The sequence below is a fragment of the Pelophylax lessonae genome (genome assembly GCF_965119305.1).
Source record: "Pelophylax lessonae genome assembly, chromosome: 3".
Taxonomy (NCBI): domain Eukaryota; kingdom Metazoa; phylum Chordata; class Amphibia; order Anura; family Ranidae; genus Pelophylax; species Pelophylax lessonae.
In genome coordinates this window covers 467483292-467495212 of record NC_138770.1, presented here as the reverse complement: position 1 = coordinate 467495212, position 11921 = coordinate 467483292, and the positions used below count along the sequence as shown (strand labels likewise).

The 11921-nt window shown below is 42.1% G+C and overlaps 1 protein-coding gene across 12 annotated transcripts in view; it reads right to left on the bottom strand.

Moving 5' to 3' along the window:
- Positions 1-11921, bottom strand: part of AFDN (afadin, adherens junction formation factor) — a 438519-nt gene that overhangs the window by 303169 nt on the left and 123429 nt on the right. For all 12 annotated transcript variants that reach the window (XM_082249807.1, XM_082249808.1, XM_082249806.1 and 9 more), the window contains exons 5-6: positions 10305-10465; positions 3718-3875 (exon numbers count right to left, since the gene is read on the bottom strand). In XM_082249807.1, the coding sequence (XP_082105933.1) occupies positions 3718-3875; positions 10305-10465 (319 nt within the window). The remainder of the gene's footprint in view (positions 1-3717; positions 3876-10304; positions 10466-11921) is intronic.

The following is an 11921-nucleotide window of genomic DNA, read 5'->3' as shown; positions in this document are numbered from 1 at the left end:
TAATTTACTGATGTTTAAAGTGCTGTTCTAGTCATTTTTGTGTTTATTAAATAAGTCAGCAACTACAAAAAGTGTGGTTGCCGACTTTTAAAACACATTCACCTGTCCCAAAATCTAGCAATGCGGCCGCTTGAACCGTCGGTTTTCTCCCCGGCGCCGGGATCACAAGTGTGGGCACCAGGCTGTGGCAGCTTGCGGCTTCACAGCTGGGTGGGCACTGCAAATGCGCAAGTTACTGCACCTCCTAAATGGCCGAGCAAACTTCTGGGACCTGTGACATGTCCCAGAAGATTGCAAGGAGAGAGGGGTAGAGAGGCCACGGTGTTCTGAGCAGAAGTGGGAGCGGATACCTGTCAAACGAGGTGCCTGCTCCCCCCCCCTCTCAAAAAATGATATGCTAAATGTGGCATGTAAGGGGGTGAGGAGTATTTAAAACTGAACTTCCACTTTGGGTGGAACTTCGCTAAAAGTTCAGGATTTTGTTGACAGAAAGATTCTGAGAAAAATGTTCTGTAAAGGACCCTGCATAAACACACAAAGGCATGTAAATGTCTGTTTGAAAAATCTTTCATTCTCTTCTAATTGCCAGTTTTGCAATATTAACCAATAAAGAAGGGTAAAACCAAGTTTGAAAAAGCAGCACACACATTTAATATAAAATTCCACATACAAAAAAAAAAAAAAGTGCTGTGACAGTTCCCTAAAATAAAGCACTATACACACTCAAAAACAGTGTTCACTACTTCATCTGCCCTCAAATATTGTAGAATATTTGCCACACAGTTAAAAAGTGCAAAACAAAAAAAAAATAAATCATGGAATATCTCAGTTCACTGTTAAGTGCCAGTGAAATCTGTCTAAACATGCAAAAAAAAAAAAAAAAAAAAAAAAAAATTATATATATATATATATATATATATATATATATATATATATATATATATATATATATATATATATATATATATATATATATATACATACACACACACACACACACACACAATATATATATATATATATATATATATATATATATATATATATATAGATCTAGTAGAATTTATGAATTCCTGCCCATTTTTCAGGGAATATAAATGATAAACACAAAAACATTTCTTTCACTTATTGTTAGCGTTTGGCTGAAGTCATTTATTATCAACCGTGTTTGCTCTTTTTAAATCATGACGACCGCAGAAACTACCCAAATAACCCTGATCAAAAATTTACATACCGGGGGGATTTTGGCCTGATCATATGCACACAAGTTGACACAAAGGGGTTTGAATGGCTATTATAGGTAACGATTCTCACCTGTGACCAGTTTGCTTGTAATTAGTGTGTGTGTAAAAAAGGTCAATGAGTTTCTGGACTCCTGACAGACCCTTACATCTTTCATCCAGTGCTGCACTGACGTTTCTAGATTCCGAGTCATGGGAAAAGCAGAAGAATTGTCAAAGGATCTGCGGGAAAAGGTAGTTGAACTGTATAAAACAGGAAAGGGATATAAAAAGATATCCGAGGAATTGAGAATGCCAATCAGCAGATTTTAAACTCTGATCAAAAAGTGGAAAATGAGGGGTTCTGTTGAAACTAAACCATGGTCAGGTAGACCAACTAGAATTTCAGCTACAACTGCCAGGAAAATTGCTCGGGATGAAAAGAAAAACCCACAAATAACTTCAGGTGAAACACAGGACTCTCCTACTGTGAAATACGGAGGTGGATCGCTGATGTTTTGGGGATGTGTGAGCTATAAAAAGGCACAGGAAATTTGGTCAGAATTGATGGCAAGATGAATGCAGTATGTTATCAAAAAATACTGGAGGAAAACTCCATTCATTAGCCTGGAAGCTGCACATGGAACGTACTTGGACAATCCAACATGACAATGATCCTACACACAAGGCCAAGTCGACCTGTCATTGGCTACAGCAGAATAAAATTAAGGTTCTGGAATGCCCATCTCAGTCTCCTGACCTCAATATCATTGAGCCACTCTGGGGAGATCTCAAACGTGCAGTTCATGCAAGACAGCCCAAGGATTTACAGGAACTGGAGGCTTTTTGCCAGGAAGAATGGGCAGCTTTACCATCTGAAAAGATAAAGAGCCTCATCCACAAATACCACAAAAGACTTCAAGCTGTCATTGATGAAAGGGGGAAATACACAGTATTAGGAACTGGGGTATGTAAACTTTTGATCAGGGTCATTTGGGTAGTTTCGGTTGTCATTAGGATTTATAAAGAGTAAACAGTTGATTGATAATAAATGGCTTCAGCCAAACACTAACCATGAGTGAAAGAAAAGTTTTTGTTTTATCATTCATATTCTCTGAAAAATGGCCAAAAAATCATAAGTTCTGCCAGGGTATGTAAAATACAGGAGGAATTAGAGGGTCCTGCTCGTTCGAACTTACAAGCTAGAAATAATATATATACACACACACACACACAAACGGCATACAAATTTCAAGGAGTGACAACTGCAACTATTTTCCAACATACTCCCCTGCTACATTTATACACTTATCTAAGAGTTTATCTAATGTCTGGAAAGCTTTGGCATAGAAAGATTGGTCAATACACCTGAACCATCCTAGCACAGCACGCTTCACTTCAACATCAGTGCTAAAATGCTGACCTCTGAGGCACTCTTTCAGTGGTCCAAAATGCTTCCACTGCTTTGATGCTCGCTTTGATTGCGGAATGAAATGATGTGCCGAGGTTTTGTCATATGTAATGATGCAATCCAGAAAATCCTGGCCTTCACTGTCTAAAAGCTGCTTCAACGCAATGCACACATCAACTCTTTTGTGCCAGTCAAAAGCAGAATTCCGCCTTGGTACCCAGCGTGCGCTAAATGTTCAAAGATGCAAATGTGCGTGAATGATTGTGTTCACAATTTGTCTCTTGTGCAAGGTCACGACAGGTTCTAAATCGATTATCCAGGATCATGTGCTCCACAATACTTTTATAAGGTTGAAAGCACTCAAATGTATTCTGTAGAAAAAACGTTATTCAGTTAAAAGAATCCAAATCCCGATTGCCATGTACAGATGTGTGGCGACATTAGTGCATCACGGTCATTCCTTTTTGTTAAGTGCTTACTTGTGGCACTGAGGTGGTGTGGATTCACTTGGAAGAATGCATCCATGGAAAAAGATTTTATCTTCACTGGCACGTATTGGAATTTTTTTTTTTTTATTGTTTGGACACCATCTTTAACTGGTTGATGATTTTTGCTTATTATTTTTTACTTTGTACTTTTTTTGTGTGTGTGCAAAACTGTTTTTATACCATATTTATATGAAGATGGAAAAAGTAGTAAACACTGCTTATATTGAGTGCACAATACATTAGGCCATTAGCTCAATGTTGCAATATATGCACATATATATGCATTTTTGCATAAATTACTGCACGCCAATATGTTTTTTACAGCTCTATACCCTTTACTGATCTTTACACAGCTGTGTGCATTGTTCTGTTGACAATTCACCCATGTTCAGATCAGAAAAAACTTGGCTTTTACTTCTATGTACATGAGGCCTTAAAGTGACCTAAGTATAAGCTAAGATGTGAAAAAGAAGAGCCATAAGGGTATTATGAACAGAACATGAAAAGAAATTGTATAGTTGTAATACATAAAATAAAAATATGCTTTACATATATGCAGAATATAAAAAGAGTAAGTATTACAAAAGCATATCCTCACCCTGGCAATGCAGAAATCCCTGGGATTTTCTTTTTCCATACCATATTTTTCCAGTGATTCAATAACGGCAAAATCTGCTGTATCGTTTGTCGACAACAAGATAGTTTTGTATGGAATATTTGGCTTTAAGCTGTCAGCATAAATTCTTAATGTCCCACCTAAAAAAAAAAAAAAAAAAAAAAAAAAAAAAATTGCACTAGGATTAACAATGTACAACGATAGGAAACCTGTATTAAAAGTAGCAGTGAGAATATACATTGCATAGTCAATGATACATAATTATACTACGAGCCTAACCTGCAATTAATTTGAGCCATTTCTCTATGAAAGTGACGCTTCGGTATCATTATACCGCTCAACTTTGGAACTTGAGAAAGATAAAATGATTCAGAAAAGTTATGTGGTGTGTACAAAAGTGGCTGTGACTATATTGCACTGAATATTAAACCTTCCTTAAATGTTTCACTTATGTGATTTATTGTTTATTCATAATTGTTTTTATAGCAACACTTTTTTGTTTCTCATTCCTTAAGGCTACATTCACACCTGAGCGTAGCGTTTTTCGCGCGTTTTTTACCGCGATTTTTGCGGCGTTTTTTACCGCGATTTTACCACGATTTTTACCGCGATTTTTGTGCAGGCGTTTTTAGATTGAATAGAGATCAATGGAAAACGCCTGTAATCTGCCCAAAAAGAAGCTCATGTACTTTTTTGAGCGTTGGGCGTTTTGTATACAGCGTCAAAACGCTCAGATGTGAACAGGGGCCATTGAAATGAATAGGATTTGTCTTGTTGGGCGTTTTGAGAGCTGATCCTAGAGCAGAAAAACGCCCCAAAAACGCCCCAAAACGCCTAGATGTGAACGGAGCCTAAAAGCGCATGCTTCACCAAAGTCTGAACCTATTTGCAGGATACAATGTACACATACCACAGCCACTATACCAACAAAAATGATTGCCAAAACAAAGATTTTAGACATGCAGGTAGCTTAAAACAAAAGATCATTAAAAAAAAAAAATAAACTCATTACAAGTGCATTTGTGTACACAAAATATAGACAAGATATAACACTTTCATGCTGCATTGTAATGCACAGTAAAGCTTACAGAGAGGGGCGTTTGGGAACACAGTGTAACATACTGATGTCATGAATTGATGGGAGAAAAAAAATGTCTCTGTGTCATTTAGAAGAAAAATGCCCTGGCATTGGTAGTAGAAAGCAAGCATGTGACAGTGGAAGAAAAAAAATGCTCTAGTGTTAGTAGTCACACATTCTTCCTCCGAATAACTAGTAAAGCAGGGTCATTTTTCTCAGTGTTCATATTCTGGGATAGGAAAAAATGCTCAGCATCGGTGGTCTGAGGAAAAACTGCCCTAGCATTGGTTATTTAAAAAAAAAAAAAAAACGTGGATGTTTTGAGGATCAACAGGCAAGAGCAAGAACAATAAAACAGCTTGCCTTGCACACGGACAGCTTGACTGGGCATTTAACTATGCACTGAAACAGCCTAAACAGCTGGACAGCTCGAATCACAAAAGTATATGTATCAAGTTTAAATTAAAAATTTTTTTTAAACATGATAATTTAGTGTCCTTATACGTTTTTTGTATATCACGGATGCCAACTACAGTACTAAGCTAAATAAAAGATATCATAATATAGTGTTATATAGATATAGATAGATAATATAGTGGAACGTTTAGTTTCCTCTGTCCCTGCCCTTAATATAAGCCTGTAATGATGCATTATTTATCAATTATTCAGGCCCAAAAAAAATGGATTTTTGTAAAATCTTACCGTAAAATCCTTTTCTCTTAGCTCATTGACAGACGTAGTCCTCGGTGATACAGCACCTTCGGGTTATGTTGCCTCCACAGGAGCAGGACTAGACAGGAAATTAAAAAGCTCTGGCCACACCCTAGGGGCAGTCCCAGAGGGTATATCCTCTCTCTCTCTGCCTCAGCAAATCAGTTATGTCAAAAAGCAGTCTTTAGAGATTTTAACCCAACCCAACTCCAAAACAGAGGGGCGGGGACTACGTCTGTCAATGAGCTAAGAGAAAAGGATTTTACGGTAAGATTTTACAAAAATCCATTTTTCTCTATCGCTCATTGACAGACGTAGTCCTCGGTGATACAGCACCTTCGGGACATCCCAGAGCAGTATCACAAATGAGGGGTGGGAAAATGGAAATCAAATCCCAATCTAGAAGGCCCAACCGGTGCCAACTAGAAGTTTACAATGCTCATCCTTAATGATGAGACTCAACAAAAAATAAATTTTTCTAACAGAAAAAAACTCTCGAGGTAGACCACCGGTCTCCTCAAATTGCGGCCTGCAAAACCTTGCGGCCAAATGAGGCATCCGCCGATACCGTCACATCAATTTTATAGAATTTTGTAAAGGTATGTACCGACGACCAGGTGGCCGCCTTACATACCTGGACCACCGACGCCTGATGGCGAATGGCCCAGGAAGTACTGAGCGCTCGAGTGGAGTGCGCCCTAACAGGGAACGGAGGACTCTGACCCTTAATATAATAAGCCTGTACCACCGTCTGTCTAATCCATTTGGCAATGGTCGCGGCAGATGCAGGCAAACCCTTTCTGGGGCCATCCGTGATCACAAAAAGTGAATCCGTCTTACGGAATGATTCCGTAGCTTTCAGGTATACTCGGATTGCCTGAACCACATCCAAGGAATGCAACGCATGTTCCCGATGATGCTTGGGCTGAGGACACAAGGAAGGTAGTACAATATCTTCATTCAGATGAAAATCTGAAACCACCTTAGGAAGAAAGGATGGCTTAGGATGAAGTACTACCTTATCCCTATGAATCACTAGGTATGGGGACTGGCATGATAATGCAGCCAGTTCTGACACCCTGCGAGCAGAAGTGATAGCCACCAAGAAGACCACCTTCTGGGATAAAGTAAGCAAGGGAATCTCCCTGATGTTTTCAAAGGGAGGTTTCTGTAGAACCGACAAAACTAAATTAAGATCCCAGGGCGGTAAGGGCGCGCGGACTGGTGGAGCCAGGTGCCGCACCCCCTGGATGAAATTCCGCACCAAGGACTTGGTAGCTAAAGGTTTCTGAAAGAAGATTGCTAATGCTGAAACTTGACCCTTGATGGTGCTCAAGGCTAGCTTCTGCTCAACCCCTTGTTGCAAAAAAGCCAATATTCGAGTCACCGAATAGGTACGTGGAGGAAATCCTAAAGATTCGCACCACGCAATATAAGTCTTCCATGTGTGATAATAGACCTTGCTGGAAGTCGCTTTCCTTGCTTTAATAAGGGTAGGAATGACTGAAGCTGACAAACCTCTGTCCTTCAGTACTTGGGTCTCAATGGCCAGGCCATTAAAACCAGCGACTGTAAAGCACGATGGTAAATTGGTCCTTGAGACCACAGACACTCCCTGAGACGAAGTTCCCACGGAACGTCTGCGACTAGCCTGTCCAAGTCGGCCAGGCCGGCTTGACGAGGCCAGCCTAGAATTTCTAGGACCACTGGTGCTGACTGGATCTGAACCAGGCGTCCCTAGAGCTATCTGGCCCCGACCATCCGAGAAAGTCTGGTCGTTTTCTGTTCCCACACATTTATCAGATACCTGATTCCTATCAGGAAGGGTGATCTTTTCTGGTTGAACCTCAGGGACCGAAGTCACCCGGCTAGAGGCTTCTTGGCCTGTCTGGTCAACCAGATCCGATTCCTGTGGGGAATTGAGACTAATCTTAGGAAAAGGTAAAGGAAAAGATCTATTCAGGGAACGGTGACTACCGCTCCCTGTAGTACTTAAATGTTGGAAGGGAAGAATCGCACCGGTAGTAGTAGTTGATGCTCGATCTAATGTCCTGAATACCGGTGAAAACGTCCCCCCACCCTCAAACCGGGTGGGGGCGCACCTTCAGGCTGTGTACTCCTTTGCTTCGGGTTTGGCTGAGTTGGTCCTCTGTTTGTCCGACCAGCCTTTCTTGAACCCTCCTGGAGGAGTCTTGCCTTTCCCGCTTGTTCCAGCCGGGCGTGCGCACCCTTTATGGGCGGTAAAGAAAGGTCCTCGCTTGTTGCGAGGTCCCTTAGCTTTAGCAGCCTGTGGCAAAAAAGTGCTCTTGCCCCCAGTGGCATCCTTAATGATTTCATCTAGGGTGGCCCCAAACAGACGATTCCCCTGAAAGGGGAGATTCGTCAAGGTCTTTTTGGAACCTAGGTCAGCTGACCAGCATTTTAACCACAGCACACATCTGAGGATTACCGCTGACATAGATGCATGCCCTAATAGGGGAGTAGTGTCCAAGGCTGCGTCACAGATAAACTGTAGCCCTTGTATAATCTGTTCCATCAAATCAGATGTTTCCTGGGGAATATCTTTTCCCCTAAGGTCTTGGCGTACCAATCTCGCCCATTCCGTAAGTGTCTGGGAAACTAGACCAATAACAATTACTGGTCTAAATGCTGACCCTATCAGAGAGAAGATGGTGGGGGACTCTGCTTCCATCTTTCGATCCACCGGATCCTTAAAGGACGAAGTGTCCTCCACTGGGATAACCGTGGCTTTATTCAGCCTGGAAATAGGTGGATCCACCACTGGTGGTACCGTCCATTTCTTAATGATGGATTCCTCAAACGGATAGCGTCTAGCAATACGCTTGGAAATAGTAAAGGTACGTTTAGAATGCTCCCATTCTCCTTTAATCTTATTACCAAAACACTTGGGTACAGGGAAAACCTTCACCGTTTTGATGGGCTTGTTAGTACCAAAAGGAATCTCTGTATCAGTTGCTTCTGCCGGTAAAATCTCAAGTTTTAAGGTTTCCTGCACTGCCACAACTAGTGCGTCCACCAATGCTTCTTCCTGAATTATAGCGGGAGAAGAAACGTCCTCCTCACTGTCTGAGGGAGCTTTACCTGAGGTAACAGCCCTTGCAGAGGGACCTGTCTCTGCAGTGACCATCTCTGAATCTGAGTCAGAGGTGTCAGATAATATAGGGGTAGGCGGGGGTCGCTTCCTTGACCCTCGTCCCTGACAGGCCGCCTCCACCCGAGCCACCATAGACTCCAAAATTGCTGTAAATGCCTCTACACTCTGTGCACCGGCGGGTCCCGTGGCCCCCTCGAGGAAAACAGGTGGGGGAATTTGTGTGGCAGGGTCCATGATTATTCCAGTAACTTCCCGGATAATATAATTCAAAAATAAAAAACTTTTTTTTTTTTTTTTTTCACAGACCCCCAGCGCCACAAAAGCCCCTTAGTGTTACCTGCTAGGGATCCCTATCGATCGAGAGAGAGAGAGAGAGAGATAGACCCCCAGGCTCACCACTTGATGCTCAGAGTTTAACTGCAACAGGTTACAGCGCTGTCTTGACAAACAGGAAGTCTTTTGGCTGGCTGCCCAGGAAGAAAGGAGGCGGCTCCGCCCCTCTGCACGCCTTCCGGCGCCTCCCCTAGCTCCACGAGGTGTTTGGATCACCTCAAACATGGCCGCCCCCATGCTGGAGACACGAGGCTACGCCAAAATGGCGGCTCGTGCAATCCAGCAAAAAAAATGGCGGCGGCCTGTACCGAATAGCGGTGTGCTGCAGGGCACACAACACTATCTCTGCATGGGGATTTTTGGCGTGGTTGGCGGTACCGGCCCTGGCGGACCTCATGGCCGTTCGGAAGGCCTGCTATAGCTGGAGATTTGACTAGGAAGGCAGTCTACATGTCCGTGGCTTCTGACTGGTAGGTACCTTATTCTTATCACAGTAAGATTCCCAGACTGCCACAGATTACATCTTTTTAACATGTATACAATTAGATTGTTAGCTCCCAAACCAAGCCTCCTGGCTTTTTGCACATAAAATCACACTCAAAGTAGGGGGATCTGTGCCATGTTATAGGATAGAGGGGGACTCTATCTTACCATACAGAGAGGGGCCCGCGTTCACCACAAGACCCGTCAGGGGGAAAAGGGGGAACATACTACTCACCATACCGGAACCAGGCGGGCACCAACTCCTGACAGTACCCCTCTCCACCGGGGCGGGAGGGCTGTCGACCAATACGGACGCCGTGACTCATGGTCTTTGGCGTTTCAGCGAGACGTTTAACTCGCGGGGTCAGTCCCTTAATGGGACTTTGTCGCGGCCGACCCAGCGCGGAGCTATGGCCTGCACGCGCTCGTAGGCTGAACTGGGGTGACCACCGGATCTCAACATCCAGCCCGTCGCCCAGTTCAGCTTTCTTGCTTGAAGATCTCACAGGAACACTGGAGAAAAAAGCTGTCTAAAAAATCTTTTTAAGAAAAAAATCTTGCCAGGACCGAAGATCCCAGCAAGGTATCTAGGTCCTTACTCCTAACTAGACAGAAAATAACTGATTTGCTGAGGCAGAGAGAGAGAGGATATACCCTCTGGGACTGCCCCTAGGGTGTGGCCAGAGCTTTTTAATTTCCTGTCTAGTCCTGCTCCTGTGGAGGCAACATAACCCGAAGGTGCTGTATCACCGAGGACTACGTCTGTCAATGAGCGATAGAGAAAACTTAGTTTTCAATATTGCATTCTAGCAATAAAAACACAATGCCGTAAATCCTATGTTTAGTCACCAGAGTCTGGTCGGCCATCTGAGCTTCGAAACTCCTGCATCCTCTTCTCTAGTTTCTGCTGTCTTCTTCGCTTCATAACTACTTCTGGATTGGATATTGTGCGGGTAAAGCTGGTTTCTGGCATGTCTTTGTAAACTTCTGCAGCTAGGCGTGAATTTTCACTAGTAAAAAGTAGAAAAAAAAAAAACTGTAAATTCAATTTTCTGAGTAAACCCCTTAACATACATAAATTAAAGTAATAAAAAAAAAATCACTAAGAAAAAAAATACTATTTCCATGAAACTAAACTGTACTGGATAGACAACATGCACAGAAATACACACGGTTATGGAAAAGTAAAAGTAAAAGTAGAGTTTAAGGTTACCCCCCCCCCCCCAAACAAACAAAATTGCCATTTCCTTTTATGGTGTTTTATTTAGTGTTTATTCAATTCCACTTGGCCAGAATATTGTGTCCTTGATCTTGCAGCCTCCTGAAATACTCACATCTCATCCCCAGGATGCGGAGGATCAGGCTCTCAAAGTGGCCACAAGTCAGCCCCAGCACATCATCAGGAGCTTGATGTCTAAACCTGGAAGAGGCAGCAAAGCCAAGGCAGGCAAGGATGATGGGCATGGGACCCAATCAATATCACTTGAACAGCAGATAGAAGGACAACACTTGATTTGACGTTGAAAGTATGCATTTCAAAAGATAATCCAGGAATACAGAAAGATAAGAAAAAGTTCCTTTTTTTTTTTTACCTAGGTATTAGCACAAAGGGGACTTTTAAGGCCCCTTTGCGATATACAGTTGGAATATAAAATTCAAAGATAAAATGCATTAAATATAAAATTAGGACCTCCATTACATTCATATTTGCTTACATTATGGCCTATTGCATATATTGGTTATCCTCATGCATACCAGGGGGGAGAATAATAATGTTTCGGCCATTATTTCGTTAGAACTCTAAAGTGATGAGCTGTAAAGTATTATACGTTAACTGTTTTTTTGTAATTCGTATTTAATTTCACAAACAATTGTGTAACGTTTCAACTTTACTGAGATTAACACTGTTTAGGGGCCACCTAGCTAATACAAAAATACAAAAAACCCTACTAAATGTGTGCTTGTGGAAATTGCACAATGGGACTATATTAGTTCATTGATCAATGAAGAAGTGTAAGCCTATTGTAATGTTGAGAGGAAACAATGCAGAAGCCAATCATGAACCATAACAGAATTCTATCTGCACATGTATTTCAGCTGGAAGTGAAGATAGCTGAGCAGGGACTGATGACTGACAGAAGAGAGGAAGAGGAGCAAAAAAACAACTGTCATGGAAGACTAAAGGAAAAGTTGATCAAGTTTCACTGAGAGAGGGTGCTAAGTAACTCGTCATGGCTGAAGAAATGTGAGGCCAAGAGGGAGTGTTCGTAGCCAACAGGCAAATTGTTAGATCGTGTATTTATATATTTTTTTTCTGGCTAGCTAGTGTGTCAGAGGGGAGCCGTGGGACGCTGATGGCAGTGCTAGGAATAGGACCTCAAACGCCCACCATTACAAAACAACTGTAGTCATTTATGGTTGATGCATATTGCCGTGGGAGGATTTCTTGTGCATAGTGGGTTAAAC